This window comes from Pseudophryne corroboree, chromosome 3 (assembly GCF_028390025.1).
Source record: "Pseudophryne corroboree isolate aPseCor3 chromosome 3, aPseCor3.hap2, whole genome shotgun sequence".
Lineage (NCBI taxonomy): Eukaryota > Metazoa > Chordata > Amphibia > Anura > Myobatrachidae > Pseudophryne > Pseudophryne corroboree.
This window is the reverse complement of record NC_086446.1, coordinates 658,284,286-658,307,633: the sequence shown is the minus strand read 5'-3', so window position 1 is coordinate 658,307,633 and position 23,348 is coordinate 658,284,286. Positions and strand designations below refer to the sequence as shown.

The 23,348-nt window shown below is 49.2% G+C and overlaps 1 protein-coding gene across 1 annotated transcript in view; it reads right to left on the bottom strand.

Annotated features, from left to right (window-relative positions):
* The window catches only part of GSTK1 (glutathione S-transferase kappa 1), a 119,938-nt gene that overhangs the window by 53,147 nt on the left and 43,443 nt on the right, over positions 1-23,348 (bottom strand). Inside the window, exon 3 of the mRNA XM_063961827.1 lies at positions 22,967-23,095. Coding sequence (XP_063817897.1) covers positions 22,967-23,095 — 129 coding nt within the window. The remainder of the gene's footprint in view (positions 1-22,966; positions 23,096-23,348) is intronic.

Here is a 23,348-nt window from a genome sequence, read left to right as displayed (position 1 = left end):
TCGGACGGGCACAAAAACCTAACTGAGGCTTGGAGGAGGGTCATAGGGGGAGGAGCCAGTACACACCACCTAATCCTAAAGCTTTATTTTTGTGCCCTGTCTCCTGCGGAGCCGCTATTCCCCATGGTCCTGACGGAGTCCCCAGCATCCACTTAGGACGTTAGAGAAATAGGTCTCACCGAGCCGTCCGGCTTCGGTACCACAAACAGCGTGGAATAATACCCCTGTCCCTGTTGCAGGAGGGGTATCTTGATTATCACCTGCTGGGAATACAGCTTGTGAATGGCTTCCAATACCGCCTCCCTGTCGGAGGGAGACGTCGGTAAAGCAGAATTTAGGGGAGTGCCTGAGTCCGCTTGTAAAGCCCCAGCGTCATGCTGAGGACTTGGCAGAAAACGGGAGAGGGCTTCTGTTCCTGGGAACTGGCTGTTTGCTGCAGCCTTTTTCCTCTCCCTCTGCCACGGGGCAGAAATGAGGAGCCTTTTGCCCGCTTGCCCTTATGGGGCCGAAAGGACTGCGCCTGATAATACGGCGTCTTATTATGTTGAGAGGCTACCTGGGGTAAAAATGTGGATTTCCCAGCAGTTGCCGTGGCCACCAGGTCTGATAGACCTACCCCAAATAACGCCTCCCCTTTGTAAGGCAATACTTCCATATGCCTTTTGGAATCAGCATCACCTGACCACTGCCTCGTCCATAACCCTCTTCTGGCAGAAATGGACAGCGCACTTACTCTTGATGCCAGTCGGCAAATATCCCTCTGTGCATCACGCATATATAGAAATGCATCTTTCAAATGCTCTATAGTCAGTAATATACTGTCCCTATCTAGGGTATCAATATTGTCAGTCAGGGAATCCGACCAAGCCACCCCAGCACTGCACATCCAGGCTGAGGCGATTGCTGGTCGCAGTATAACACCCGTGTGAGTGTATATACATTTTAGGATATTCTCCTGCTTTCTGTCAGCAGGTTCCTTAAGGGCGGCCGTATCAGGAGACGGTAGTGCCACCTGTTTTGACAAACGTGTGAGCGCTTTATCCACCTTAGGGGGTGTTTCCCAACGTGCCCTATCCTCTGGCGGGAAGGGATATGATGCTAATAACCTTTTAGGAATGATCAGTTTTTTATCGGGGGAAACCCACGCTTCATCACACACTTCATTTAATTCCTCAGATGCAGGAAAAACTACAGGCAGTTTTTTCTCACCAAACATAATACCCTTTTTAGTGGTACTTGTATTATCAGAAATATGTAAAACATTTTTCATAGCATCAATCATGTAACGTGTGGCCCTACTGGAAGTCACATTCGTCTCTTCATCGTCGACACTGGAGTCAGTATCCGTGTCGGCGTCTGTATCTGCCATCTGAGGTAACGGGCGTTTTAGAGCCCCTGATGGCTTTTGAGACGCCTAGACAGGCACGAGCTGAGTAGCCGGCTGTCTCATGTCATCAACCGTCTTTTGTAAAGAGCTGACACTGTCACGTAATTTCCATAAGCTCAGCCACTCAGGTGTCGACTCCCTAGGGGGTGACATCTCCATTACAGGCAATTGCTCCGCCTCCACACCATTTTCCTCCTCATACATGTCGACACAATCGTACCGACACACAGCACACACACAGGGAATGCTCTGATAGAAGACAGGACCCCACTAGCCCTTTGGGGAGACAGAGGGAGAGTATGCCAGCACACACCAGAGCGCTATATATATACAGGGATAACCTTATAGAAGTGTTTTTCCCCTTATAGCTGCTGTTTTATTTATACTGCGCCTAATTAGTGCCCCCCTCTCTTGTTTTACCCTTTTCTGTAGTGCAGGACTGCAGGGGAGAGTCAGGGAGACGTCCTTCCAGCGAAGCTGTGAGGGAAAATGGCGCCCGTGTGCTGAGGAGATAGGCTCCGCCCCCTTCTCGGCTGACTTTTCTCCCGCTTTTTGCTGTATTCTGGCAGGGGTTAAAATACATCCATATAGCCCTGGGGGTTATATGTGATGTATTTTCGCCAGCCAAGGTGTTTCTATTGCTGCTCAGGGCGCCCCCCCCCAGCGCCCTGCACCCTCAGTGACCGGAGTGTGAAGTGTGCCTGAGGAGCAATGGCGCACAGCTGCAGTGCTGTGCGCTACCTTGGTGAAGACTGATGTCTTCTGCCGCCGATTTTCCGGACCTCTTCTTGCTTCTGGCTCTGTAAGGGGGCCGGCGGCGCGGCTCTGGGACCGGACTCCGAGGCTGGGCCTGTGTTCGGTCCCTCTGGAGCTAATGGTGTCCAGTAGCCAAGAAGCCCAAGCTGGCTGCAAGCAGGCAGGTTCGCTTCTTCTCCCCTTAGTCCCTCGATGCAGTGAGCCTGTTGCCAGCAGGTCTCACTGAAAATAAAAAACCTAAAACTAAACTTTTACTAAGAAACTCAGGAGAGCCTCCTAGAATGCACCCTTCTCGGCCGGGCACAAAAATCTAACTGAGGCTTGGAGGAGGGTCATAGGGGGAGGAGCCAGTGCACACCAGGTAGTCCTAAAGCTTTACTTTTGTGCCCAGTCTCCTGCGGAGCCGCTATTCCCCATGGTCCTTACGGAGTTCCCAGCATCCACTAGGACGTCAGAGAAAAAGGTATTAAATTGCTGCCCAGGGCGCCCCCCCCTGCGCCCTACAGTGATCGGAGTGTGCGGTGTGCTGTGGGAGCAATGGCGCACAGCTGCAGTGCTGTGCGCTACCTTAAGTGAAGACAGGAGTCTTCTGCCGCCGATTTCGATGTCTTCTTCTGCTGCTGTCTTCTGGCTCTGCGAGGGGGACGGCGGCGCGGCTCCGGGAACGGACGATCAAGGTCAGGTACCTGTGTTCGATCCCTCTGGAGCTAATGGTGTCCAGTAGCCTAAGAAGCGCAACCTAGCTTCAGTGAGTAGGTTTGCTTCTTTCCCCTCAGTCCCACGTAGCATAAAGTCTGTTGCCAGCAGAAGCTCTCTGAACATAAAAAAACCTAACAAAATACTTTCTTTACTAGTAAGCTCAGGAGAGCCCACTAGGAGCACCCAGCTCTGGCCGGGCACAGATTCTAACTGAGGTCTGGAGGAGGGGCATAGAGGGAGGAGCCAGTGCACACCAGATAGTACCTAATCTTTCTTTAGAGTGCCCAGTCTCCTGCGGAGCCCGTCTATTCCCCATGGTCCTTACGGAGTCCCCAGCATCCACTAGGACGTTAGAGAAATAGGATTTTAATTACCTACCGGTAAATCCTTTTCTCATAGTCCGTAGAGGATACGGGGGAACCATTTAGTACCATGGGGAATAAACGGTTCCACTAGGAGCCATGGGCACTTTAAGAATTTGATAGTGTGTGCTGGCTCCTCCCTCTATGCCCCTCCTACCAGACTCAGTCTAGGAAACTGTACCCGAGGAGACGGTCATACTTTGAGAGAAGGCTATAAAAAGGATAGTGGTGACATTCCGAACTAGCACATATGAAACAAGAGGAAAGCCATGATAACCAAACTTGAAACCAGGAACAGCAACAGCTGAACGAAACAATAATACTTAACCAAGTAACAGTGCAGGAAGTACGAAGCACTGGGCGGGCGCCCAGTATCCTCTACGGACTACGAGAAAAGGATTTACCGGTAGGTAATTAAAAAGCTGATTTATGGTAAGTACTTACCTTTGTTAAATCTCTTTCTGCGAGGTACACTGGGTTCCACAGGGATAACATCGGGGTGTAGAGTTGGATCTTGATCCGAGGCACCAACAGGCTAAAAGCTTTGACTGTTCCCAGGATCCTCTATATCCCCACCTCCAGGCACTGGAGCTCAGTTTGGTTAACCAGTCCAATGCAGTAGCAGGTAAGAGAGACGACAAAAGTTAGATGCCACATACTACATTCTCACGACAGGAGTAGGTACCAGCGGCTAATGCCATACAAACCCAAAGAAGCTAATTGCGTCAGGGTGGGCGCCCTGTGGAACCCAGTGTATTTCGCAAAAAGAAATTTAACAAAGGTAAGTTCTTACCATAAATCTCCGTTTCTGCAGCGGGGTACACTGGGGTTCACAGGGATAACATCGGGGGATGTCCTAAAGCACTTCCTTATGGGAGGGGATGCACTGTTGCGGGCACAAGAACCCGGCATCCAAAGGAGGCAACCTTTGAGGCGGAAGTATCGAAGGCATAGAACCTTATGAACGTGTTCACTGAGGACCACGTAGCCGCCTTGCACAATTGTTAAAGGGTTGCCCCACGGCGGGCCGCCCAAGAAGGTCCAACATACCGAGTAGAATGGGCTTTGATGGTAGCAGGAGCTGGAAGGCCAGCCTGTACATAAGCATGTGCAATCACTATTCTAATCCATCTGGCCAAGGTCTGCTTATTAGCAGGCCAGCCACGTTTGTGAAAACCAAAAAGGACAAAGAGGGAATCAGATCTCCTAAGAGAAGCTGTTCTCTTCACATAAATACGGAGAGCCCGTAACACGTCCAAAGACCGCTCTTTGGAGGACAAACCTGGAGAGGTAAATGCCGAAACCACAATCTCCTGGTTAAGGTGGAAAGACGACACCATCTTAGGCAAATAACCAGGGCGAGTTCAAAGAACCGCTCGGTCACGTTGAAAAATTAGAAAGGGTGACCTTCAGGACAAGGCACCCAAGTCTGAAACCAGTCTAGCAGAGGCAATAGCCAGTAAGAACAAGACCTTAAGAGTAAGCCACTTAAGGTCCACAGACTCAAGAGGTTCAAACGGAGACTCTTGTAAGGCGTCCAGAACAACCGACAAATCCCAAGTAGCCACAGGTGGGACATAGGGAGGTTGTATACGTAAAACACCCTGAGTGAAAGTATGAACATTAGGCAGAGTCGCAATTTTTCTCTGAAATCATATCAATAAGGCAGATATATGAACCTTCAGGGAGGCCAGACGAAGGCGTAAGTCCAGGCCCTGTTGCAGGAAAGCCAAAAGGTTTGCAGTACTGAACCTGTATGCGTCATAATGGTTAGCTGCACACCAGGCGAAGTAAGAATACCAGACCCTATGATAAGTCTGAGCAGACGCCGGTTTGCGGGCCTTTAACATAGTTTGAATGACCGCCTCAGAAAATCCTTTGGACCTCAGTTCGGAAGCTTCAAGAGCCATGCCGTCAAAGCCAGCTGGGCCAAATCCTGGTAGACACAAGGGCCCTGAACAAGGAGGACTGGGCGTTGCGGAAGTAGAAGAGGACGCTCTCTCTCTCTCTCTAGAGAGAGAGAGACCCTGCAGGTCTGAGAACCAATGTCATCTGGGCCACGCTGGAGCTATTAGAAGTAGTATTCCTCCTTCTTGCTTGAACTTCCTTATCACCCTGGGCAGAAGTGACACCGGAGGGAACACGTACGGCAGCCGAAAGTTCCATGGAATTGCCAGTGCATCCACGAACGTTGCCTGAGAATCCCTTGTCCTTGCTCTGAAGACCGGAACCTTGTGATTGTGTCGAGACGCCATTAGATCTACATCTGGTAGACCCCACTTGTCCACTGCGAGTTGAAAGACTTCCAGATGAAGACTCCACTCTCCAGCGTGTACGTCCTGACGACTGAGGAAGTCCGCTTCCCAGTTGAGGACTCCCGGAATGAACACTGCCGATATGGCTGGCGGATGGCGTTACGCCCAACTAAGGATTTTTGATAACTCCATCATTGCCATGCGGCTTCGAGTGCCGCCTTGATGATTTATGTACGCCACCGTAGTGGCGTTGTCTGACTGTACTTGAACAGGCCTGTTCTGTACCAGAGGCAGGGCTAGAGTCAACGCATTGAACACTGCCCGCAATTCTAGAATGTTTATCGGGAGGAGAGCTTCCTCCCTGGTCCACAGACCCTGAAGAGCGTGTTGCTCCAACACCGTGCCCCAGACCTGCAGACTGGCATCTGTCGTCAGAAGGATCAAGTTGGAGATCCAGAAGGGAAGACCTCTGCTCAATTGCTGGTCCTGTAGCCACAAGCTCAGTGACAGGCGGACCTCCGCAGTCAAGGAGACCATGTGAGTCCTGATCCGGTGAGGCAGGCCATCCCACTCGGAGAGTATCAACTTTTGCAGAGGGCGGGAATGAAATTGAGCATACTCTACCATGTCGAAAGCAGACACCATGAGGCCTAGTACTTGCATCGCCGAGTGTATCGACACACATGGGCGAGAGAGAAAGCATCTTATCTTGTCCTGAAGTTTCAGGACCTTCTCCGGAGACAAAAACAACCGCTGATTGTGGGTGTCCAATAGTGCTCCCAGGTGCACCATACTCTGAGCAGGCACCAGGGAAGATTTCTTCCAGTTGATGAGCCACCCGTGGACTTGCAGGAATTGGACCGTCAGTTCCAGATGAAAGAGGAGAACCTCTGGAGGGTTTGCCAGGATCAACAAGTCATCCAGATACGACAGGATCCTGATACCCTGATGGCGAAGTAGAGCCATCATGACCCGCCATGACCTTGGTGAAAATTCTTGGAGCTGTGGTCAGACCAAAAGGTAAGGCCTGGAATTGAAAATGGAGGTTGCCAATAGCAAACCACAGGTATTGCTGATGCAACACTGCAATAGGTATATGCAGGTAAGCATCCTGTATGTCCAGGGATACCATATAGTCCTTGGGCTCAAAAGCCAGAACAATAGAGCAGTGCCGTAACTAGACATTTTAGCGCTGTGTGCAAGAAACAGCATCGGCTCCCCCCCCCCCTTCATATAGAAAACAAGACTAATGTACGCCAAAAATCTAGGGGTGTGGCATCATGGGGGAGGGGGCATGGCCACAGAACTCCCTTTTACACATTACGGAAGGCAGAGCTCCTTTTTACACAGCACGGCAGGTAGAGTCCCGTTTCACACATTAGGCAGGTAAAGTCCCCCTTTTACACAGTACGGTGGGCATGAGTCCCCTTTTACACATTAGGCAGGTAGAGTCCCCCTTTTACACAGTACAGCACATAGAGTCCCCTTTTACACAGTACGGTAGGTAGAGTCCCTTTTACACATTAGGCAGGTAGTCACCCTTTTATACATTACGGCAGCAGAGTCCCCCTTTTTCCACATTAGGCAGGCAGAACTCCCTTTTTACACATTAGGCAGCAGAGTACCCCTTTTTTACATATTACAGCAACATAGACCCCTTTTTTCTACACATTAGGCAGGGAGTGAGTGAGGTGTGTGTGTGTGTTGTGTGTGTATCTCTCTCAGTCACCTGTGGGGGCGATCTGGCATCCAGGCCTCCCAGGTGCAGATACTCATATACAGGAGCTCACAGCTGCACTAGCACTCCCTCTCCATTGCAAAGGCTGCTCATATACGGGAGCTGGCGGCTGCAGTAGTGCTCCCAGTTTCTGTCCATTGCAGAGGCGGCAGCAGGTCTCACAGGCGGAATTACCGCAAAGGGGGCTGTGTACTACCAAATGGGCAAATGCGGCACCGCTCCCTGTCCCTTACAGAGGCGGTGGCGGCCAGCTGGACTGTCACTACTACCTCACTGATTATATAACGGCCATATGTGGGGGGGGTGCTGCCAGATGGTGCGCCTTCAATGCAGTTGCGCTGTGGGCAAGGCACCATCGGCACACACCTAGTTACGGCCCTGCAATAGAGCGAACAGTGTCTATGTGGAATTTGGAAACTTTCACATCATGTTCAAAGACTTGAGGTTGAGAATGGGCCGGGAAGAACCATTCGGCTTCGGAACTAGTAACAGCGTTGAATAGTACCCCCTGCCTCTCTGAGCCAGAGGCACCGACACTATCACTCCCGTCTCCAGGTGGGATTGCACCACCAGATGGAGAGTTTTCGCTTTCACCGGATCCGTAGGGACGTTTGTCAAGCAAAACTGGCGAGGGGGACGTTTCTTTAAAGAGATGGCGTATCCGTGAGCGACTAATTCCCGTACCCAGGCGTCCGAAGTGGTCTGTGACCATACCTGAGCAAACCGTAGAAGTCGGCCTCCCACCCTGGGAAACCACAGAGGGAGGCACGCCCCGTCATGCGGCAGACTTGTCTGTTTTGGAAGCAGGCTGACGGGCAGCCCAGGCACGTTTAGGTTTGGGCTTAGTGGGTTTGGAAGTGCGAGCCTGTTTCGGGTATGCCTGACCCTTTGCTTTACCTGGAGGTAGAAAGGAACGAAAAGAAGTACTCTTAGCCTTCGGGGCCGAAGGTGTAGTACTAGGTAGACATGCAGTCTTAGCCGATGCTAAGTCAGCAACAATCTTATGGAGGTCTTCCCCAAAAAGTATGTTTCCCTTAAAAGGGATCACCTCCAAGGTCTTTTTAGAGTCCAGATCTACAGACCAGGACCGCAACCAGAGGATCCGGCGAGCCAGAATAGACGTAGTAGACGCTTTGGCCGCCAGGATACCTGCATCAGATGCCGCCTCCTGAATATAATGAGAGGCTGTAATAATGTATGAAAGACACTGTCTAGCATTATCAGGAAAATTAGACGGTAGTTCCGCTTCAACTTCCTGAACCCAAGCCTCAATAGCTTTAGCAGCCCAAGAGGCCACAATAGTAGGCCTGTGCACAGCTCCAGCAAGAGTGTAAATAGACTTCAAGCAACCCTCCACACGCTTATCCGTCGGTTCCTTCAGAGAGGTGACGGTAGTGACAGACAGAGCAGAGGACACCACCAGACGCGCGACTTGTGAGTCCACCGGCGGCAGTGTTTCCCAATTTTTACTTAACTCTGCAGCAAGGGGATAACGAGCTAGCATCATTTTAGACAGGGAGAATTTCTTTCCTGGAGACTCCCAGGATTCCTGACGTATGTCATCTAAGTGGTCAGAGTGGTGCAAAACTAATTTATTAACATTCTGACGCTAGCTGGGGGTTCTTCGTAATCATCAAATTGAAGAATCAGCCTGATACCCTCCAAGAGGTCAGAAGCATCCACTTGTGTCAGATTCCCCATCAGAAGCATCTGCATCAGTGTCTGAGGGGTCAGTATATGCGCCATCTTCATCAGATGAAGTATCTGAAACATGTGTGGATTGTGAGGAAGTAATAGCCCGCTTAGGTGACCCCTTGGTCTTAGGCGGGAGAGGGTTAGGACCATGCTTAGCCAAAGACTAATTTAATTGCTGTAACCGAGAGGACAGAGTATCTGCCCATGGCCGATTAACTGCAGGGACAATATGTGGCTGTAATGGCACAGGAGGTCCCATAGGGGGCGCAAGTCTAGTTACCAACGTAGTCAGTAAATTAGAAAATGTAGCCCACGGCGGGTAATGATTCGCCCCCATTGCTGTAGACTGACTAAGGGGTATAAAACCCCCAGTACCTGAACCCTCAGCTGCAATATTCTCCTCAGAGACATCCATGGCAGTAGCACTGCATGTTGCCGGGTCAGCCATAGAATTATCACCCTGTTTAGCTGACATTATATGAAAGCTTTTCCATAGGGCAAAATAGTACAATATAAGCAGACAAAGTACCTGGCAGAAATCCCCCTGTATAGTGTGACTGCAAGCAGAGCACACACGGAGGATTTAAGAGGTATATGGTGACTGTAATACACAGAGAAAAATACCACAAGAGTATATCCTGTGAAACACTATATTATATGAGAACCCTGATGAACTTAGCCCCCTTCAAGGTACAGAATATAGGGATAGCAGTATATGTGAGATACACGGAATGGAAATCACACAGAAGCTACAGGCACACACACAGTCACATGTACAATGCAGAAATTATTACAAACAACAATAAAACTGCACTGGACTAGCAATACTAAGTAACTGCACTACAAAGTAATGCTGTATATGTATATAGATATAACAATGCACAGTAAAGACTGGATGTATATCCCAGGGTACTTGTACTACATAGCCCTGAATGTATGCACTTGTTCTTAACTAACACTGTATAAAAGACATGCAGAATACTTAAGTGTCCTGTAAATGCTCAGCGTTGATGATGCAGGCGGCTTTACAGAGGAGACAATGCCCAGCCCTCCCTGTTAGCTGCCTGCACTGCAGGCACCAACTTACAAACTGAGCTCCAGTCCCTGGAGGCGGGGATATAGAGGAGGCGGCGCTAAGCATCCTGGGAATAGTCAAAGCTTTTAGCCTGTTGATGCCTTGGATCAACATCCAACTCTACACCCCGATTTTATCCCTGTGGAACCCCAGTGTACCCCGCTGCAGAATCCTATTTTCTCTTACATCCTAGAGAATACTGGGGATCCATTTAGTACCATGGGGATGTACCAAAGCTCCCAAACCAGGTGGGAGTGCGCTCAGGTTCCTGCAGAACTGATTGAAGGTCCTCAGAGGCCAAAGTATTGAACTTGTAGAACTTAGCAAATGTGTTCGAACCTGACCAAGTAGCTGCTCGGCAGAGCTGTAAAGCAGAGACACCCCGTGCAGCCGCCTAGGAAGAACCCACTGAACTAGTTGAGTGGGCCTGTACAGATTTAGGAACCGGCAATCCTACCATGGAATAAGCAGGCTGGATAGTGAACCTGATACAGCGCGCAATGAACTGCTTTGAAGCAGGACACCCAATCTTATTGGAATCATAAAGAACAAACAGCGAGTATGATTTTCTGTGACGAGCTGTTCGCTTTACATATCGCTCCGACACACGTCTCGCTGAAGCCAAGGCCAACAGTGTGATGGTTTGCCATGTAAGATAATTTGCATCAACCTCCTGTATCAGTTCAAACTAGTCCGATTGGTGGAACTGCAGCACCAAAATTGAGATCCCAAGGTGCCGTGGGAGGCACAAAGGAAGGTTAAATGTGCAGAACACCTTTCAAGAACGTCGGGACCTCAGGGAGAGAAGCCAATTGTTTCGGAAAGAAAATGGACAAGGCCGAAATCTGGACTTTTATGGAGCCCAGACGTAGGCCCACATCCACACCTGACTGCAGAAAAAGCAGTAAACGTCCCAGATGAAATTCTACCGCAGAAAATTTTCTGCTCTCACACCAAGAGACGTACAGTCAGGTCCATAAATATTGGGATATCGACACAATTCTCATATTTTGGGCTCTATACACCACCACAATGGATTTGAAATGAAACACACAAGATGTGCTTTAACTGCAGACTTTCCGCTTCAATTTGAGGGTATTTACATCCAAATCAGGTGAACGGTTTTAGGAATTACAATGGTTTCTATATGTGCCTCCCACTTTTTAAGGGACTAAAAGTAATGGTACAAACTAAACAATTCTAAATCAAAACTTTCACTTTTTAATACTTTGTTGCAAATCCTTTGCAGTCAATTACAGTCTGAAGTCTGGAACACAGACATCACCAGACGCTGGGTTTCATCCCTGGTGATGCTCTGCCAGGTTTCTGCATCAAATGTCTTCAGTTCCTGCTTGTTCTTGGGGCATTTTCCCTTCAGTTTTGTCTTCATCAAGTGAAATGTATGCTCAATCGGATTCAGGTCAGTTGATTAACTTGGCCATTGCATAATATTCCACGTATTTGCTTTAAAAAAAACTCTTTGGTTGCTTTCGCAGTATGCTTCGGGTCATTGTCCATCTGCACTGTGAAGCGCTGTCCAATGCGTTCTGAAGCATTTGACTGAATATGAGCAGATAATATTGCCCGAAACACTTCAGAATTCATCCTGCTGCTTTTGTCAGCAGTCACATTATCAATAAATACAAAGGGAACCAGTTCCGTTGGCAGCCATACATGCCCACGCCATGACACTACCACCCCCATGCTTCACTGATGAGGTGGTATGCTTTGGATCATGAGCAGTTCCTCTCCTTCTCCATACTCTTCTCTTCGCATCACTCTGGTACAAGTTGATCTTTGTCTCATCTGTCCATAGGATGTTGTTCCAGAACTGTAAAAGCTTTTTAAGATGTTGTTTATGAAACTCTAATTTGGACTACCTGTTTTTGTGGCTTACCAATGGTTTACATCTTGTGGTGAACCCTCTACATTCACTCTTGTGAAGTCTTCTCTTGATTGTTGACTTTGACACATATACACCTACCTCCTGGAGAATGTTCTTGATCTGGGCAACTGTTGTGAAAGGGTTTTTCTTCACCAGGGAATTAATTCTTCTGTCATCCACCACAGTTGTTTTCCGTGGTCTTCCGGGTCTTTTGGTGTTGCTGATCTCTCCGGTGCATTAGTTCTTTTTAAGAATGTTCCAAACAGTTGATTTGGCCACACAAATGTTTTTGCTATCTCTCTGATGGGTTTGTTTTGATTTTTCAGCCTAATGATGGCTTGCTTCACTGATAGTGGCAGCTCTTTGGATCTCACATTGAGAGTCGACAGCAACGGATTCCAAATGCAAATGTCACACCTGGAATCTACTCCAGACCTTATACCTGCTTAATTGATGAAGAAATAACGAGGGAATAGCCCAATCCTGTCCATGAAATAGCTTTTGAGTCGATTGTCCCATTACTTTTGGTCCCTTACAAAGTGGGAGGCACATATAGAAACCGATGTAATTCCTACACCGTTCACCTGATTTGGATGTAAATACCCTCAAATTAAAGCGGAAAGTCTGCAGTTAAAGCACATCTTGTTTGTTTCATTTCAAATCCATTGCAGTGGTGTATAAAGCCCAAAATATGAGAATTGTGTCGATGTTCCAATATTTATGGACCTGGCTGTATTTCTTCCAAATACGGTGGTAATGTTTAGACGTTACCCCCTTTCTGGCCTGGATCGTAGTCGGGATGACCTTGTCAGGGATCCCTCTCCTGGCTAGAATCAGCCGTTCAACTTCCATGCCGTAAAACGTAGCTGCGGTAAGTCTTGATAGACAAACGGGCCCTGTTGTAGAAGATCCTGTCGAAGAGGTAGAGGCCACGGATCTTCGATCAGCATCTCTAGATGATCCGCGTACCAGGGCGTTCTTGGCCAGTCCGGAGCAATAGGTATTGCTTAAACCTTTTCCCTTTTTATTCTTTTGAGAATCCTTGGGATCAGAGGAAATAGAGGAAACATGTACACCATCTGTTAGACCCATGGAGTCGTCAGAGCATCTACCGTCACTGCCTGTGGGTCTCTCGACCTGTAACAATCCCGCTTGAGCTTCTTATTCAGACGAGAGGCCATCATGTCGATTTGTGGATATTCCCACAAATCGACAAATCTTCTTTTCATTCCGCCCTGTCGGTTTATGCACGTTACCGCTGTCACATTGTCCAACTGGACTTGAATGACCTGATCTTGAAGAAGATATGAGGACTGCAGAAGGGCATGAGTTCCAGAAAGTTGATTAGAAGGACCGCTTCCTGACTTGACTATGTTCCGTGAAACTGCACCCCCTGGGTGACTGCTCCCCAACCTCTGAGGCTTGCGTCTGTGGTTAGCAGAATCCAATTCTGAATCCTGAACTGTCGACCCTCGAGTAGGTGAGAAGTCTGAAGCCACCATAGAAGAAAAATCCTAACTCTTGGTGACAGACGGATCCTCTGGTGCATGTGAAGATGCGATCCGGACCATTTGTCCAACAGATTGAACTGGAAGGGTCTTCCGTGAAACCTTTCGCACTGAAGTGCCTCGTAAGATGCCACCATTTTCCCCAGAAGGCGAATGCACAGATATACCGATATCCGGGTTTGCTTCAGGACATCCCAAACCATCGACTGGATTACAAATGCCTTTTCCAACGGAAGGAATACGTTCTGCGACTCTGTGTCCAGTATCATCCCCAGGAATGGAAGTCTCCGTGTTGGCTCTAGGAGAGATTTCGTAAGGTTCAGAATCCACCCGTGATCCCGGAGTAGTCTGGTTGAGAGGGCAATGCTGTCCAACAACCTTTCCCTGGACGGTGCCTTTATCAGAAGATCGTCCAGGTACGGAATTATATTCACTCCCTGTTTGCAGAGGAGAAACATCATCTCTGCCATCACCTTGGTGAACATCCCTGGTGCCGTGGAGAGACCAATTGGCAGGGCCTGGAACTGGTAGTGACAGTTCTGCAGTGCAAGCCGTAGACAAGCCTGATGAGGCGGCCGGTTCGGAATGTGAAGGTATGCATCCTCGATATCCAGAGACATTAGGAACTCTCCCTCCTCCAGACCTGAAATCACCGCTCTGAGAGACTCCATCTTGAATTTGAACACTCGTAAGTACGGGTTCAGCGACTTGAGGTTCAGAATCTGTCTTACCGAACCGTCCGGTTTCGGTACTACAAACAAGTTGGAATAGTACCCCTTGTTTTGCAGATGAGGTGGAACTGGAACAATGACCTCAGTCTGTACCCGTTTTGAATGGCGTCCTGTAAAGTTATACTTGCCTCCTGTGAAACTGGTAAGCCTGATTTGAAGAATCTGTGAGGTGGGAGCTCCTGGAACTCCAGTCTGTAGCACTGGGATATAAGATCTATGACCCAAAGATCGTGGCACGAACTTGTCCAGATTTGGCTGAAGAATTTTAGTCGGGCTCCCACCTGCCAGTCTACCAGGCATCGCGGTCCACCGTCATGCTGAAGGCTTTGAGGAAGTAGAGGTTGAACTCTGTTCCTGAGAACCGGCAATTGCTGGTTGCGTGGTTTACCTCTAGCGCCTGTGGTAGCTGTTGAAGAACCTCTGGTTTTGCCCTTAAACTTGGCTGTCCGAAAGGACTGCAAATTGGAAACTGAGTAGGCATTCCTGGCTGGGGGAGCTAGGGGAGCTGTGGAAGGAAGATATGTAGACTTACCCGCAAGTAGCTTTGGACATCCATTTATCCAGTTCATCTCCAAATAAGGCCTTTTCTGTAAATGGTAGGCCTTGCACGCCTTTTCTAGAGTCCGCATCAGCAGTCCACTGGCGAAGCCTTAGGCCCCTGCATGCTGACACTGCCATAGCCGTGGTGCTTGCATTAAGCAAGTCTAGTTCTTTTATGGCTTCCACCATAAAATTTGCAGAGTCCTTTATATGTTGTAGGAGTAAAACAATCTCCCCCTAGAAAAGGAATCTCACCCATCAATTAGGTTATCTGACCATTTAGCAATGGCTTTTGTTATCCACGTACATGCTATAGTGGGTCTCTGGGTTACCCCAGCAGCTGTGTACAAAAATTTGAGTGTGGTCTCAATTCTACGATCAGCGGTGTCTTTCAGGAAGGCTGCACCAGGGACAGGCAACACTATTTTCCGTGACAGCCTGGATACTGAAGCATCCACTATCGGTGTATTTTCCCATTTTTTCCTATCCTCAGGTGGAAAAGGATAGGATGAGAGTAACCACTTAGGGATTTGAAATTTCCTCTCGGAATTAACCCACGGTTCTTCAAACAGGGCTTTCGGTTTCTTAGACAGAGGACAAGTGACTGAGGATTTCTTTTTTACATTAAAATAAGAATTTACTCACCGGTAATTCTATTTCTCGTAGTCCGTAGTGGATGCTGGGAACTCCGTAAGGACCATGGGGAATAGACGGGCTCCGCAGGAGACTGGGCACTCTAAAAGAAAGATTAGGTACTATCTGGTGTGCACTGGCTCCTTCCTCTATGCCCCTCCTCCAGACCTCAGTTAGGGAAACTGTGCCCGGAAGAGCTGACACAACAAGGAAAGGATTTGGAATCCAGGGTAAGACTCATACCAGCCACACCAATCACACCGTACAACTCGTGATAACCATACCCAGTTAACAGTATGAACAACAACTGAGCCTCAGTCAACGGATGGCTCATAACAATAACCCTTTAGTTAAGCAATAACTATATACATGTATTGCAGAAAGTCCGCACTTGGGACGGGCGCCCAGCATCCACTACGGACTACGAGAAATAGAATTACCGGTGAGTAAATTCTTATTTTCTCTGACGTCCTAGTGGATGCTGGGAACTCCGTAAGGACCATGGGGATTATACCAAAGCCTCCAAACGGGCGGGAAAGTGCGGATGACTCTGCAGCACCGAATGGGCAAACACAAGGTCCTCCTCAGCCAGGGTATCAAACTTGTAGAATTTTGCAAACGTGTTTGAACCCGACCAAGTAGCAGCTCGGCAAAGCTGTAATGCCGAGACCCCTCGGGCAGCCGCCCAAGAAGAACCCACCTTCCTCGTGGAGTGGGCTTTTACTGATTTTGGATGCGGCAATCCTGCCGCAGAATGAGCCTGCTGAATCGTGTTACAGATCCAGCGTGCAATCGTTTGCTTTGAAGCAGGAGCACCCAGCTTGTTGGGTGCATGCAGGATAAACAGCGAGTCAGTTTTCCGGACTCCGGCCGTCCTGGCTACATAGATTTTCAAAGCCCTGACTACATCAAGTAACTTGGAGTCCTCCAAGTCCCGAGTAGCCGCAGGCACCACAATAGGTTGGTTCAAATGAAACGCTGATACCACCTTTGGAAGAAATTGGGGACGAGTCCTCAATTCTGCCCTGTCCATATGGAAGATCAGATATGGGCTTTTACATGACAAAGCCGCCAATTCTGACACCCGCCTAGCCAAAGCTAAGGCCAACAGCATGACCACCTTCCACGTGAGATACTTTAGCTCCACGGTCTTAAGTGGCTCAAACCAGTGGGATTTCAGGAAATCCAACACAACGTTAAGATCCCAAGGTGCCACCGGAGGCACAAAAGGGGGCTGAATATGCAGCACTCGCTTAACAAACGTCTGAACCTCAGGCAGTGAAGCCAGTTCTTTTTGAAAGAAAATAGATAGGGCCGAAATCTGGACCTTTATGGACCCCAATTTTAGGCCCATAGTCACCCCTGACTGTAGGAAGTGCAGAAATCGACCCAGCTGGAATTCCTCTGTTGGGGCCTTCCTGGCCTCACACCAAGCAACATATTTCCGCCATATGCGGTGATAATGCTTTGCTGTCACATCCTTCCTAGCTTTTATCAGCGTAGGAATCACATCATCTGGAATGCCCTTTTCCGTTAGGATCCGGCGTTCAACCGCCATGCCGTCAAACGCAGCCGCGGTAAGTCTTGGAACAGACAGGGCCCCTGCTGCAACAGGTCCTGTCTGAGAGGCAGAGGCCATGGGTCCTCTGAGATCATTTCTTGTAGTTCTGGGTACCAAGTTCTTCTTGGCCAATCCGGAACGATGAGTATTGTTCTTACTCCTCTCTTTCTTACTATCCTCAGTACCTTGGGTATGAGAGGAAGAGGAGGAAACACATAAACCGACTGGTACACCCACGGTGTCACTAGTGCGTCCACAGCTATCGCCTGAGGGTCCCTTGACCTGGCGCAATATCTTTTTAGCTTTTTGTTGAGGCGGGACGCCATCATGTCCACCTGTGGCAGTTCCCAACGATTTGCAATCTGTGTGAAGACTTCTTGATGAAGTCCCCACTCTCCCGGGTGGAGGTCGTGTCTGCTGAGGAAGTCTGCTTCCCAGTTGTCCACTCCTGGAATGAACACTGCTGACAGTGCTAGCACGTGATTCTCCGCCCATCGAAGAATCCTTGTGGCTTCTGCCATTGCCATCCTGCTTCTTGTGCCGCCCTGGCGGTTTACATGGGCGACCGCCGTGATGTTGTCTGACTGAATCAGCACTGGTTGGTTTCGAAGCAGGGGCTCTGCTTGACTCAGGGCGTTGTAAATGGCCCTTAGTTCCAGTATATTTATGTGTAGTGAAGTCTCCAGACTTGACCACTGCCCTTGGAAGTTTCTTCCCTGAGTGACTGCCCCCCATCCTCGGAGGCTTGCATCCGTGGTCACCAGGACCCAGTCCTGTATGCCGAACCTGCGTCCCTCGAGAAGATGAGCAATCTGCAGCCACCACAGCAGAGACACCCTGGCCCTCGGAGACAGGGTTATCAGCCGATGCATCTGAAGATGCGATCCGGACCACTTGTCCAACAGATCCCACTGAAAGATCCTTGCATGGAACCTGCCGAAGGGAATTGCTTCGTATGAAGCCACCATCTTTCCCAGGACTCGCGTGCAGTGATGCACCGACACCTGTTTTAGTTTCAGGAGGTCCCTGACCAGAGTCACGAGCTCCTGAGCCTTCTCATCCGGGAGAAACACCTTCTTCTGGCCTGTATCCAGAATCATGCCCAGGAAGGGCAGACGCGTCGTAGGAATCAGCTGCGACTTTGGGATATTCAGAATCCAGCCGTGCTATTGCAACACTTCCTGAGAGAGTGCTACGCTGACCAACAACTGCTCTCTGGACCTCGCCTTTATAAGGAGATCGTCCAAGTACGGGATAATTATAACTCCCTTCTTCCGAAGGAGTATCATCATTTCGGCCATTACCTTGGTAAATATCCTCGGTGCCGTGGACAGGCCAAACGGCAACGTCTGGAATTGGTAATGACAGTCCTGTACCACAAACCTGAGGTACTCCTGGTGAGGTGGGTAAATGGGGACATGCAAGTAAGCATCCTTGATGTCCAGCGACACCATAAAATCCCCCTCTTCCAGGCTTGCAATAACCGCTCTGAGCGATTCCATTTTGAACTTGAATTTCTTTATATAAGTGTTCAAGGATTTTAAATTCAGAATGGGTCTCACCGAACCGTCCGGTTTCGGTACCACAAACATTGTGGAATAGTAACCCCTTCCCTGTTGAAGGAGGGGGACCTTGATTATCACCTGCTGGAGGTACAGCTTGTGAATTGCCGCCAGTACTACCTCCCTTTCCCTGAGGGAAGCTGGCAAGGCTGATTTGAGGTAACGGCGGGGGTAGAGTCGCCTCGAACTCCAGCTTGTATCCCTGAGATACAATTTGTACAGTCCAGAGATCCACCTGTGAGCGAACCCACTGGTTGCTGTAGTTTCGGAGACGCGCCCCCACCGCACCTGGCTCCGCCTGTGGAGCCCCAACGTCATGCGGTGGACTTAGTGGAAGCAGGGGAGGATTTTTGTTCCTGGGAACTGGCTGCCTGGTGCAGCTTCTTTCCTCTACCCCTGCCTCTGGCCAGAAAGGATGCGCCTCTGACCCGCTTGCCTTTCTAAGGCCGAAAGGACTGCATTTGATAATACGGTGCTTTCTTAGGCTGTGAGGAAACCTGAGGTAAAAAAGTCGACTTTCCAGCTGTTGCTGTGGATACTAGGTCCGAGAGACCGTCCCCAAACAATTCCTCACCCTTATAAGGCAAAACCTCCATGTGTTTTTTAGAATCAGCATCACCTGTCCACTGCCGAGTCCATAATACTCTCCTGGCAGAAAAGGACATTGCATTAATTCTAGATGCCAGCAGGCAAATGTCCCTCTGGGCATCCCGCATATATAAGACGACGTCTTTTATATGTTCTAGGGTTAGCAAAATAGTATCCCTGTCGAGGGAATCAATGTTGTCTGACAGAGAATCAGTCCATGCTGCTGCAGCACTACACATCCAGGCTGAAGCAATAGCAGGTCTCAGTAGAGTACCAGAGTGTGTATACACAGACTTCAGGATAGCTTCCTGCTTTCTATCCGCAGGCTCCTTTAGGGCGGCCGTATCCTGAGATGGCAGGGCCACCATTTTAGATAAGCGTGTGAGCGCCTTGTCCACCCTAGGGGATGTTTCCCAACGTAACCTGTCCGTTGGCAGGAAAGGGTACGCCATCAGTAACCTCTTAGAAATCACTAGTTTCTTATCAGGGGAACTCCACGCTTCTTCACACACAAATCATTTAATTCATCAGATGGGGGAAAAGTCACTGGCTGCTTTTTCTCCCCAAACATATAAACCCTCTTGGTAGTAACCGGGTTAACATCAGAAATGTGTAGTACATCTTTCATTGCAGTAATCATGCATCGGATGGCCTTTTTAGACTGTACATTGGTCTCATCATCGTCTACACTGGAGTCAGACTCCGTGTCGACATCTGTGTCTACCATCTGAGCCAGAGGGCGTTTATGAGCCCCTGACGGCTTCTGAGTTGCCTGGGCAGGCACGGGCTGAGACCCCGGCTGTCCCAAGGCTGCTGCGTCATCGAACCTTTTATGTAAGGAGTTGACACTGTCGGTTAAGACCTTCCACATATCCATCGAATCAGGTGTCGGCCCCGACGGGGGAGACACCACACTTATCTGCCCTTGCTCCGCCTCCACGTAACCCTCCTCATCAAACATGTCGACACAGCCGTACCGACACACCGCACACACACAGGGAATGCTCTGACTGAGGACAGGACCCCACAAAGTCCTTTGGGGAGACAGAGAGAGAGTATGCCAGCACACACCACAGCGCTATATAACACAGGGATTTACACTAAAATAAGTGATTTACCTAATAGCTGCTTAATTATCTTATTTGCGCCTAAATTTATGTGCCCCCCCTCTCTTTTTTACCCTTCTTGTATCAGGATACTGCAGGGGAGAGCCTGGCGAGCTGCTTCCAGTGGAGCTGTGAAGGGAAAATGGCGCTGGTGTGCTGAGGAAGAAGGCCCCGCCACCCCAGCGGCGGGCTTCTGTCCCGCGTTTTGTGTAACTTAATGGCGGGGGTTTTTACACATATACAATGCTAGACTGTATATGTGTATTTTTAATGCTAAAAGGTATTAAAATTGCTTCCCAGGGCGCCCCCCCCCCCAGCGCCCTGCACCCTACAGTGACCGGAGTGTGTGGTGTGCAGTGGGAGCAATGGCGCACAGCTGCGGTGCTGTGCGCTACCTTAATGAAGACAGGAGTCTTCAGCCGCCGATTTCGTCGTGTCTTCTGTCTCTGCAAGGGAGACGGCGGCGCGGCTCCGGGAACGGACGATCGAGGTCAGGCCCTGTGTTCGAACCCTCTGGAGCTAATGGTGTCCAGTAGCCTAAGAAGCACAAGCTAGCTGCAAGCAGGTAGGTTTGCTTCTCTCCCCTCAGTCCCACGTAGCAGTGAGTCTGTTGCCAGCAGAAGCTCACTGAAAATAAAAAACCTAACAAATACTTTCTTTTCTAGCAAGCTCAGGAGAGCCCACTAGGAGCACCCAGCTCTGGCCGGGCACAGATTCTAACTAAGGTCTGGAGGAGGGGCATAGAGGGAGGAGCCAGTGCACACCAGATAGTACCTAATCTTTCTTTTAGAGTGCCCAGTCTCCTGCGGAGCCCGTCTATTCCCCATGGTCCATACGGAGTTCCCAGCATCCACTAGGACGTCAGAGAAAATAAGATTCCTCACACTCCTCTGTCGGCTTATCAGGAATTTGTAGAACGTCTCTGATAGTCTCTATATGAGCCTTTAGAGCAGCATCCCCCCTTCTGAGTCCACCTCCCCCTCCTCCATGTCTGACCCTTCATTATCAAAGTCAGACTGCAGGATATGGGCCAGAGTACGTTTTTGCGGACAAATGGTAGGGGTCTGAGACGCTGTTTTGGGGACTGAGTCTCTGTTCATAAGCTTATCCACAGACTGTCTTAAGTATTGCGTCTCTGTCTCATTGCGGGACAATTTAGTAGAAATATTAGAAATCATTCCTTTAATGGAATCCAGCCATGCTTGTTCAGCCCCGCTAGCATGGGAAGGTGCACTACACTGAGTACACGGTAGTGAGCCCCCTGGGGAAGAGGAACACTCTGCCGTACATGAAACACACTCTTTGCCGGACATATTGTAAATGTGACAGCGCACACACACACACACACACACACACACACACACACACACAGGAAAACGTTAAAAAGCACAATTAACCCACAAAGAGCCCTTCCAGTGAGAGACAGATATTATGGAGCCAGCACACCGTGCCCCTATCGCTAATGCCAAGCTTAGCCAGGTCGCAGACAAAGTACCCAAATTGGGAACTCAGTACACTAATAATCGCTCCCACCCGCTATGACCCCCTGGTACCGCTGAGGTAATCTGGAGACACTCCGGAGGAGCTGCGCGTCCCTGTCAGTCAACATCTGTGTCCACTGCAGAGGGAAAATGGTGCTGGTGAGCTGCTGGATAGTGAAACCCCGCCCCCTCCATGGTACGTGGGCTTCCCGCATTTTTTATACTGGCTTAGGTAATTTAGTGCTTAAAATGGAGTCAGATCCATGTTAAGTCTTTGTTTGCCAGTGTGGGTACGGTGTACAGTGTACTGAGACTCAGTTCGCCCCCCTCAGAAGCGGTGCGTCTGCACTGTGTACTGAGTCTGGAGAGACAGTCCACTCCGTTTAGAAGCCGTGCGTCTCTGTACCTTCATGCCGCCATAATGGCCGGCAGCCCGCTAACCAGGACGCCGGCTTAGTACTCACCACTCTTCATTCTTCTGGCTCTGTTAGTGGTGGGGCTTGCGAATAGTTCCTTCAGGAGCTAGTGTCCTGTCAGCGGGGAACGGGACAATTAACCCTTCAAGAGGTTGGGCCGTTCCCCCCACCCCTTCCCCCTTTAAGTCCACGAAGCAGGCAGGCTGGTGTCATCAAGTCCTGCCTGAAAATAACAAACAGAAAAATAAATGCAGAAAACTCTTCTGGAGCTTCCAGCGACGTGACCGGCTCCTCACGGCACATTTTCTAAACTGAGTCTGGGAGGATGGGCATAGAGGGTGGAGCCAGCACACACTATCAAATTCTTAAAGTGCCCATGGCTCCTGGTGGACCCGTCTATACCCCGTGGCAACAAATGGATCCCCAGTATCCTCAAGGATGTAAGAGAAAGTCGAACAAAAAGATGCTCAGCACTACCGAGTCATGACATCACTAGGCGTGACTAGAAGGGCTGTTTAACCTGACTGCAACAAAGATGTAGGAGGACATATCTGTACATTGCAGACGTTTGTAGCCAAGCTGCTACTGTTATGGTGTTTTAAACAAAACATGGACCTGGTCACTAAGGCTGGGTACATGCAGTCACGGCTTGACGGCGGATTTGCTGTCGCGCTGATAGAGCAGCCGATTCAGTTAAGCGTACACAATTACTGATCAGCTGCTCAATGTGTCAGTCAGGACACCCAGCTGGGTGAGCATTTGAATTTTCCTATTCAGCTATGACGTCATACCTTGCAGCAAGTGTACGGGCAGTCAGTGGACTACACGTGCACACCGCCTAATGCACAGTCGATGCGATATGTCTGTGAGCGATGCTGACCGGCTTGCGATATATAGGCCGTTCGCTGAAACAACCATTTTATCGCCTAGTGTGTACCCAGTTTAAGATTAAGACACACATATTTTACAGCTAAATTTAAAGGCTGACCTTTCTTTAAGATAACATGGAAGAAATCACTTGGTTGCCGAAGAGGAACCTGAAAAAACTTGGACAGTCGGTCCATGTCTTGTGCCATGTATGCACCTTTACTGGGGACCAAGGCAGGAGCTTTGTTACCTGTATCAGAAAAGAATAACACAGATGAGCTGGTAAGTTTTAGAAAACTACAATATACTGCATACACAAGTGTTGATTGCAGAACAAATTATTAAGTAATTTTGGACATTAACCTCTTTACTACTTGGCATTTTGAAATTGCTGACTGTTGTGCATTTTGTTTAATACATACACAATGAGAAGTAGGGAATCATTGGAATATGTATGTAAGACTTTACATTAATCACAGCATTTTCCTTCCTTGGGGTAAATT